The 10698-nt window shown below is 37.9% G+C and overlaps 1 protein-coding gene across 1 annotated transcript in view; it reads left to right on the top strand.

The window, feature by feature from the left end:
• Window positions 1-269: 269 nt before the first annotated feature.
• Window positions 270-10698, top strand: part of CCR6 (C-C motif chemokine receptor 6) — a 55380-nt gene continuing 44951 nt past the window's right edge. Inside the window, exons 1-2 of the mRNA XM_044069376.1 lie at window positions 270-405; window positions 2994-3058. Coding sequence (XP_043925311.1) covers window positions 3026-3058 — 33 coding nt within the window. The 5' untranslated portion in view covers window positions 270-405; window positions 2994-3025. The remainder of the gene's footprint in view (window positions 406-2993; window positions 3059-10698) is intronic.

Genomic DNA, 10698 nt, shown 5'->3' with positions numbered 1-10698 from the left:
TGCACATTCCCTGCTGAGGGATCCACTGCAGTCTCAGTTAAGAATACTAATAAAAGGTAATATCAGTAAAAATTCTGAGATACACTAGTGTGAATAAAGTATACTTGCTTTCTTATTATGCATTTGTTTATATGGCAAATACTTAGTAAATTATTTGTTTCCTCTTTTGTATTAATTATTTAAACAAAAGTTATTCCATGAATTATAGTTTAAAGTGATTTTTACTGGCATGCTTTTAATATATTATTTCTTTTCTGCTTTTCTAGTAACAACTGTTTTCAATTGACCACAAATGTGAATCAGCTATCCTGGACCTAGACATTATTCTGTAGCTTACAGACCATATAATCAGATCAGCCAACTTTGTCTTCTGTGTTGCACTATAGCTCTGAGACAAGCTATAAGGTATGTCACAGGAATAAGCAACTAGGATTATAGTTAGTGCAGTTGTTATTCCTTTGGGTCTGATTCCAATAATCCATTTTAAGAGGTTTGCATATTTGTACAGAAATAGGCAGTAGCCTACACAATCTAGTTGTGCTGTCATTTTTCAGAAAATTGGAAGTGTTTTATTAATGCACATCTTTTCACCTCTCAGACTTTTTATATGTCTAGTATATAAGACTTGAAGAGTATCATTTTCATGTTAAGAGCTACAAGTTTTAATGTGCAATGACAATTTGATTAATGCTTTAAGGCTTAGTACAGGTATTTTGCAGGATCCATTTTAAGTTTGTAATACATGATAGTTTCAGGTAGGCAGTGTAATAAAACATTCTGCTTTGTCTTTTTCTGCCATTTCTTTAGCTCAGATTGTGCAAGAGCTACAGACTATCTTCAGTCACAGCTTTATTTTACTTTTAGTGACTGTTACTCTATCTAGAACTCCTTTTTTCTCTTCAGAAAATTGGATGCAATCTTAATGTTGTATAAGCTATCCATCCCCCAAATAATGCCCACTGTAGACATAGGCATGTAATATGCCTGAGGGAGAATGTGTTGTATGCCCAGTTGAGGATGAGAGAGGATGTGTACCATGCATGAGAGAAGACATGTAGCATGTATGAGGGAGAACATGTAGCATGCATGAGGAAGGATGTGTAGCACATCATCATGTATCAGGGAGGATATGTAGCATGCATGACAGAAGACATATAGCATGTATGAGGAAGGATGTGTGGCATGCATTTGGGAAGAGGTATAGCATGCATGAGAGAAGACATGTAGCATGTATGAGGGAGGATGTGAAGCATGCATGAAGGAAAACATGTAGTATACATGAGGGAGGATATGTAGCATGCATGAGGGAGGACGTGTAGCATGCATGGGGAGGATATGTAGCTTGCATGAGGGAGGATGCATAGCATGCATAAGAGAGAATGTGTAATTTGCATGAGGGAGGATATGTAACATTCATGAGGGAGGACATGTAGTATGCATGAGGGAGGATGTGTAGCATGCATGAGGGAGGACATGTATCATGCTGTCATGAATGCAGGTAAGCATGTCAGCTTCCAGGGAAGGGATTTAGGATAAAAACATTAAAAATGAGTCATCCCATGGATGACAGCTCAACACACAGGTTTAATATAGTACAGTTAAAACAGATAATAGGTAAGATGAGGTTTGTGTTATGACTGAATTACTGATATTATTAGAAGAATCGTCATTTGTTTCTTATAGGAGCAGTGGATTCCTGGAACAGACCTTCTGTCACCCAAAGAGAGAGAGAGAGAGAGACGACAAATGGACCACTAGAGTGTTGAGGAGGTTTGGGTGGTCAGGAAGGTCTTGGAAAAAGAGAACACAAGAAAGAAGATAAAAATATTTAATCATAATTGTACGTCACTTACATTTGTTAGTCCATCTTCCACTGTTGAAATTTAGATGCTTTAAAACTTTATTCTTACTGTGGAAATGTTTGTTTCAGTTCCCCAAGGTGTATTTTATATAGCTGTGGTAGTGTGCAGAATTCCTGTGGCCTGCTGCATCCAGTGTTTGTGATTATAGCACAGCAGGCCCTTAGTGAAAAATAGTAGAACATCAGCAGCATAATCCTTGCACTTAGTGGCAGCATTTTCTAGATATGATATGGGCAGAAATAATAATCTTTATGACAAATTATTTAAACATACATAAATGAGTAAACAGCATTATTTCATGAATTATACTTTACAGTCATGTTTTAAAATTCATTTACAGTACTTGCTATTATCTTATACATATCACTACTCTATACTAGAGGGCTCTGACTCTCAGCATTAGAAATATGGAGAAAGCCTAAAAAATTGGGGGGGGGTGCCAAAATAGGAACATATTTTAGATATTGCTATTATAAACTTATAAACATAAACTCAGAAAGTTGCCAGAACAACAGGATTTGTTTTAGCATGCATTTTCTGAAGTATATGAAGTCTGGAACTCAAATATATAACAATATTTAGTAAATTCAGTTGTTAGGGATTTGCCAGAAAACCACAAATTTTATGAAGAACAGACCAAATATGAAGCAAAAAATCTTGAGAGTTGAGAGGTATATTCAGAACTTTCCTTGTGTCACTGTTACTCACATGTAATGATGTAAAACTGGCTCATAAGATCTAGTGGTTTAGTGACCATATCAGAAGTCACTTGTTCCAATCCAGAGGGTATGTTATAATAATGTGCACTTTAGGGTGGTTGGAAAAAGGAGGCCACATCATCTGAATGTTGTTAGGCATGCTGACTTTGAAACTGCACTACTATGAGAAAGTTATATACTTGTTTCTTTTGAGGCTGTGTGACCTGTGAGTTAGAATGCTAGAATCATTAAGTGAATGGGGATTGGTGTGTGAAGGTATGTAGAAGAATTGCCTCACCACCAAAAACATAATTTAGATTTTTTCCCTTATGGACATAGTTTGTAAAAATTCTGCTGACACATTGATTCAAAACTGTTATGAAGTAACAGTAGTTATTCTGCTTTTGTAATGTTATGCATCTTTACTTTACAGATTACAGTAACAACACAACAAATATTTTAAGAATGAATTGTGACACGAGCACACCTATATCATATGTAAGTAAAATCAAAAATCTAAAAATCTTAAGCATGACATCCTGCAAGTGTTATACTTCAAATGCATATCGAACAAACTTAAATATTTAGTCTGACATTTCTCATGGTATTGGTTTAAATAATGTCACATGCCCTCAATTCTCCAAAACCTCTTCAGCTCTAAGTCACAATTATGAGAGCCAGGATTGCAAACTACACTTGAATTAAAAAAAAATGACACAAATAGAATTTGAACACTGTGTTCCTACATCACTGGGTTTAGTTGTGCCTATTTTTATTTAATATAATGTGCTATAACATCAGACTCCACCTTGATGAAAAGAGAATTTTCCCTCCAGGGGATCTAATTGAGAAAGAATTGTGAAAGATATTCAAGGGAGTGGGACTCTGACTGCCATACAAGATTATGAGAACTGCTGATTATGAAATAATCTGTACCTTGCTTTGTTTCTATGTTCTCCTCAGTGGAACCATGACTGGCAGAAATGAGAAACTATGGAAGAAAACAATTACCCCTAATGCCTGTCAACTTCTTGTCTTCTAACACTGCCAATCCACCTTTGTGTTTCTAGACAGACTACGTAATAGCTAAAGATTCAGGCATCACATCTTTTATGATAACTGTTTGAAGTCTAATTCATTAATATCTCTTTTACTGGGCCTACATTATGGATACCATGTTAAAGAATTTGGGGATGTAGACGCCAAATTGCCAGTACATCAGAAATAAATTTCCTATAAGCTATTCCTAAATAAGGAAGATTTTTGAAACTGGAATTAAGGCGCATCTGTCTTCCTCTAGACTTATGTGCAGTAATGTATGTTACATGAAGATAAACTTGAGAAATGTCTTTATACATTGAATCACCAATAAAGTGCACTCTGTAGCTAAGGGGTCATGACATACTATTCTGAGAAGTTTGCCATAGGATTTCAAATTGTTTCATAAATAGGCTATCCTGTCAATTAATATAACCAGCAGACATACAACTATTTGTGCACTCTATATATTTTTTGTCATTTGGTTCATGACAAACACATAGATTTCACATTTTCAGGCAGACAGGCTCAGTATGTATCTGAATCTTATCACTGGTCTGTTCTTATGAAATAATAACTATAAATAATACTCTTTTGTTTGAAAAAAGTGATGTTTCCTGTCATTTTTTAAATAATTTTCTGGATGTCTGTATTTATTGTGATTTATTTTCCCACTAAGTGGTAGAGTAGTTGACCTTTGTTGACAGCAGACTCTCCTTTTACCACCATGTCTCTTTGATTGTTAGAAAAACCTTCTATGTTGCACAACTTATAATTCTTGGTATCTCAAGGTCCATTGAAGTTATAGTTCTCCCTTTATTTCTTCCTTATTAGGTCCATCATTGAATACAGAATCCCTGTTATGTTTTACCTAAAAATGCACCTAAACCATCTCAAGAGACCCTGGTGTATTTTATCAAAAATATATCAAGTTTCAGTTCCTTTAGTTACTATTACATATCACCAGCCCTGCCCTTCTACTCAGTGTAGACTCCTGAGGGGTGATCTCTACTTAGCCTTTCATGCTATGAATGACTCACACCTTTTCAATTCCTTCATCAAACCAGTGGTAAAGTAAATTCACAGACTAGGGGCCTAAATCTATACTATAACATAAGCAACACCAAATGGTGTGACAGGTACTTAGCCCAACTTATTCCTCATTTGTGGAACAGGCTGTCCATGTGTATCAAAGGAATACTTCCTTAGCAACATTTAAACCCATCTGGATGACTGGATGTGTGATCATAATTTTTACCTGAGATATATGAGGAAAATATACTTAATGAAACATTGTTAGTCTCCTATCAGTACTGGGTGATGTGGTTGATCTTCTCAATGTCTGTAAGGTTAGTAAGAACCTATGTATCTGTGAATCCAAACTAATGTTGGATGCTTTTTTTCTCTGCTAATGGTCATAGACTTTAATGCACTGTGCTGTCAGAGCCTGCACTTCTATGTCAGGCCAGAACTTAGCCTCCAAGGTTTCAAATTCACATCCACAAAAACAGATGCAGGCACAGACCTTCCCCACCCACACACAGTTTGGTCTCTAAGAAATAGTTGCCAAAGCTCTAAGCATCCAAGTTAGCTATTTTTCCACTTTAGCAGTTAAATAAATTATGTACTTTCCTCTTCCATTCTAGGTACAAGTGTATTAAAAGGACTGTAGCTAACAACAAAAAGTTATTATCTCCTGATGAAGGGCTCCTATTAGTCCAAAAGGTTGTGTAACAGAAACATTTATATTGTTCCAATGAAAAGTATCAGATCACCTCTGTGTTCCAGTGTTTTCAAGTAGGAGTCACTTTTCTGTCCTTCTTGAGAATAAAATGGTACAATGACCCACGTTTAGTGACTGCAGACCATAATGATGTCCAGAAAACTACTTTTAACACTTCATAATGTATAACTACTATGACACTGAGTATGCAAGACCTATTATTAGCAATTGGAGGTGACACCTGTACTAAATTTGTTGGCTGAACATATTATTTTATAATGTTGATAAAAGGTTATCATTATAAAACTTAAGGTGATGATACATTCTACAGAATGGATAGAATGGAATATTACCTTTATAACATTCAGAAAGTGGCCTTATGTACTTAAATACCTGATTTCCAGTTTCCATGTAATGTTGCTATTTGGGGAAGATTACTTTGCTGTTCTAAAAGCAAAGACTGCTAAAAACTGAATCCCCTAAATGCAATAACCACTAGATTGTCATTATTGTATCAGAAAGCAATGTGAAAAACTGTCCAGATCTGTGGCTAAAAGGGACGAAGTCCAGAGTGTGACACAAACTCACCCAGTCAGCTAGTAACTTGGATTTTGGTAGTCAGTTGAGATGTGGGAGTCACTGGTCAACAATAGCTTGCCCATCCTGGGAGGAGGGAGTTGGACTGGTCTGTTTTATTATTGACACCCAGTAGAGACCAGGTGTTAAAGCAAGGTATCAGATGAACCAAGGTTTGTGCTGTGGCCTACACAATTAGCATATAATGCTGTAAATTAATTTCATTGTCATCACAAAACCATGACAAATTTTGTGGCATATACCTTAAAATCCTAATTAACTAACACCAGTGATTAGCATGTTATGTTGGTATACTAAAGTTCTAGGAAAATCAGTTTGAATATAGGCCCCAATGAAGTGTGTGTGTGTGTGTGTGTGTGTGTGTGTGTGTGTGTGTGTGTGTGTGTGTGTGTGTGTGTGTGTGTGTGTGTGTGTGTGTGTGTGTGTGTGTGTGTGTGTGTGTGTGTGTGTGTGTGTGTGTGTGTGTGTGTTATTTATTAAGCTTTCTGACATGTAAACCTGCACTGCAGTCCCCTTGAATTACATGCATGTCACTCCACTAGGAGCAGCTAAGACCTTTGCAGGAAACCTACATTCCCTGCGGGATGACGCCAATGATCCTTTGCTTTCATCTCATTTCCCTGCTGGATGATGCCCATGATCCTTTGCTTTCATCTTATTTTCCTGTCATTTTCAGATGCCAGAAAGGAGGTGGAATGTATGGGAGAAGAGGAGGCTTCATGATGGCAGGGGGGACTTGATGATGGCAAAGAGAAGGAGAGGGAGAGTGAGAAAAAAATAGACCCAGAAAAATGCAGCCTGAAAAAAATGCCTGACCTACATTGTCTTCATTCAAAACTTGACTCCATGGTCAGCCTTAGCATGTGTCATTATACTGCTGAGCACAAAGGTGAATTACATGAAGAAGAATGCTTCTGAAATCACTCATTAGGATTTATTTAAAACAAACACAATATACTTCAGATCGTTCCTTTAAATGCTATTAAAATACCTGGTCTAAATGATTCATATCATCTCAGACCAGTTTTAAAGTCTAGTTCTTTAACATTCTAATTGAGTAATGTGTATGTAATAGTGATGTGATTTGTTGTTTTAAATGCAAGCTGTGTTTGTATGTGTGACGTACAGTTAATATCCCACTATATTGCCACCAAATAATGCAACGTCTCCCACTATCCTGGATCAGTAACTAAGGAGCTTCAATCAACAATAAAACAAGGAGGCAAAAGTGTCCAGTAAAACAGTAGAAGTCTCCAAAATAACCAAACCTAGACAACTGGAGGAATAGTGCTCAAAAAAAAAAAAACACTCCAATTAGTCCAGACAACTCGGTTTATTCCAGGTATACAAAATGTACGGATAGTTATTAACGCTTAACTAGATCACCACATTTTCATCCTCACCAAACAGGACTTCTTCAGATAATATTATCTGAATTTATCTAAATACTATCAGATCGCATTATCTGAAGAAGTCCTGTTTGGTGAGGATGAAAACACGGTGATCTAGTTAAGCGTTAATAACTATCCATACATTTTGTATACCTGGAATAAACCGAGTTGTCTGGACTGTTTGGAGTGGTATTTTCAAGCATTAGTCCTCCAAGTGTCTAAGTTTGGTTATTAAGGAACTTCGATCCTCACTACTGACTCCAATGTGAGACTGTCACTTAAACAGGAGTAATATTACACAGTTATCCCCTAAGAGCACAACAAGAACATGCTCTATAACCTGCAACTGGACCGTATACTTCTGTCCACCCCTAATGTAACTCCTTATTACAAACTCCAGAGCAATGTTTCCCTGTTTAAGACCTCTGATACACTTACACTTAAATAAATTAAATCTCACACATTCAAACACTTCTGGGAAATCCTGACACAGATTTCTAGCCATGTCCCTTCCCCAAAATAATACAGTAATGCTGCTACCAATCAATGTCTTCATGCCTTTTTAAAGGGATGTCCAATTATGAAAATTAGATTTTAAAACAAATGATAGTAAATGATCTAAGCAGCAAGGCTTTTGGAGTGGCCCAGAAAGTTATCACAGCAAGTATAATCACTCTGAAATCACTAAAAAAAACATTGATTGACCAGCAACAATTGAAGTTAATAAAAATGTTTAATATTGAGCAAAATGATTAAAAATATAAAACAGTAATTTCCAGTAAACAAACAGTACACAATCACCAGGAAAATGAAATCAATGCTGTAGGATAGAAATCCAACATTCAGAAAAACTCTAAATGATCTGATTAGCTATAATTTTCCTATCTGACTAATGAACACTGCCCCTGATCAAAACTAAATTATTACAATATAGCAAAGGCAGGATTACAGTTCTTGGTGAGTCCTTTTGGGTACCCACTGCAGAATATGTCTGTGAACAACTCACAACTGGCTGTTAAATAGCTGTAACTGACAACTGACTGTCAGTTGTCTTCAGCAGGCTCTTTCATAGACTAGCCTAACTGTCACAACTGTTCCATTTCTAATTTTCATTTCATATTTCGAAAATCAACCAACAGCTGTTTACTAATGTCCCTTCCTGTCTTTCAGCTTCTGACAGTAACACATAGCAACTGTCAACATTTTGATGACATCATCTGCAGATCAGCTGAATCTGAGACAGTTTGCCTTTAGAATCTTTCTTCACAAGCATGCACAGTTAGAAATCTAAAAGGACACTGTGCAAGTCTTTAAAACATTCTGTACAAACAGATCATAAATCAACATGCAAGAACTTGTTTGCAATATCATAGCTAGTCATGCTGGCATATATTACACAGTTTAATCTGAAATTATGTACAAAACCTCAGCCAGACATGCTAGCAGAAATGACAGTGCATCATTTCTTCATATCCCCCCATGACTCAAGCACAGTTTTCAAGTGACCTTTGAAAAATGACTCTTGAGAAAAATGTGTCTGTCTGGGAGAATCAATCCACTCCTCTCCTGAGCAATCCATTTGCATTATTAACCACACTGTAGCATTCTTCTCCTTCTAAGAAAGCTTGACTGTGCATAGCCCCACACCACAATTCGAAGCATCCACTTGCACAACAAACTCTTCACTATAGTTTGGGTTGGCCAGCACAGGGGCTCCTCCCAAAATCTCCTTATGTTTTTTGGAATGCCTGTTCACAATTTCTGGTCCACACTACCTTAGCTGGTTTATTTTTCATAGTTGGGTCAATAATGGGTGCAACCATTGTACCACAATTGGGCAGAAATTTTCCACAATGCCCCTCTGTCCCTAGAAATGTTCTCACTTGTTTTTTAGTAATGTTTGAATAGCTTCTACTTTGACAGGTTCTGACCATGTCTTACCACTCCCCACTCTGTCTCCTAAGTAAGTGACCTCTGCCATTCCCACCTGACACTTACTGGAATTAATGGTTAACTTACCCTTTTAAACTGGTCTGCAAATGCCCATAACATAGTATTTAATGTAGAGTTTAACCTATCCACAAGACCATTAGTCTGTGGATGGTAGGGGGTGTTCTTTACATGTGTTATCCCACAATGCTTCCACAAACAAGTCAGAAAGTCTGACATGAAGTTAGCACCTTGGTCAGTCAGTATCAACCTTGGAAAACCTACCCTGCTGAAAATTTCTAGCAACTCATTTGCAACCTTCACTATATGAATATCACATGCAAAAGGAATATTAGGCACTATAACTAGAAGTGGCAGATGATAGGCTCTAGAGTCTACCAACCGCCATACTACCTTCCTTCCAGCTCTCCCTTAGGAGTCCTCTCTTTATACAACAAGCCTTCCTTTTTGCCTTGATATCACCTGCACAAGGAATATTAGGGACTATAGCTAGAACTAGCATACTGTAGGCTCTACCATCTGCCATACTACCTCACCTTTCAGCCCACCTCAAGGAGTCCACCCTTTATGCAACAAACCTTTGTTCCGATATACAGACTCCCATTTTCCTTGAGCCTCAGGTGCTTCCTTAGCCATCTCCCTCAAGCTTTGTAATGTAGGGTCCATAAGTTGAGCCTATCTCACACTACATTTGGGACCTTCCCAAGTTCCCCTTCCGCAGGAAGCCTAGAAACGTCTGACAGCTGTACCTCACTGTCAATCTGAGTACAATCACTCAACTCCATCTTTGCAGTCACTGCGTCCAAGATAACATCAGACCTACCAGCAGCTTTGGCTCACTTTCAGACTTACTGCTACAAGATAGCTCCTTCTCTGAAACAGCAACCACCCTAGTCCCAGCTTCAGGTATGAGATCTTTCTGGGTCCCCCAGGCTACTGGACCTACATGCCTGTCTCTAAGCCTGACTATCTAACACTGCATGCACACAAGGCACTGCATCATCACAGTCATTCCCTATCAGGACATCTGTAGGGATATTCTCAAACACAAGCTCCTCTTCCACAGGAGGCCTAGTAACTTCTGACTATTGTGCCTCACTGGCAGTCTGGGTACTATCACTCACCTCTGTCCTTGCAGTAACCATGTCCAAGGAAACATCAGTACCTACCAGCAGCTATGGCTCACTTTCAGACTTACTGCTACATGTTAGCTCCTTCTCTGAAACAGCCACCACACCAGTCCCAGCTTCAGGTATGAGATCTTTCTGGGTCTCTCTCAGGCTAGTGTCTCCAAGCTTGACTGCATGCCATTGAGTGAACACAGGGTACTGCATCATCAAAGTCATTCCCTATCAGGACATCTGCAGGAATATCCCCAAACACACCTACCTGCTTGCTTCCTATTCCGCCCTCCAAGTCAAGATGAACCCTAACCAAAG

The sequence above is a fragment of the Protopterus annectens genome, chromosome 1.part0, assembly GCF_019279795.1.
Source record: "Protopterus annectens isolate FY-2018-M chromosome 1.part0, PAN1.0, whole genome shotgun sequence".
Taxonomy (NCBI): Eukaryota; Metazoa; Chordata; order Ceratodontiformes; family Protopteridae; genus Protopterus; species Protopterus annectens.
The sequence above is the reverse complement of the archived record's forward strand: the minus strand, read 5'-3'. Positions and strand labels throughout refer to the sequence as shown.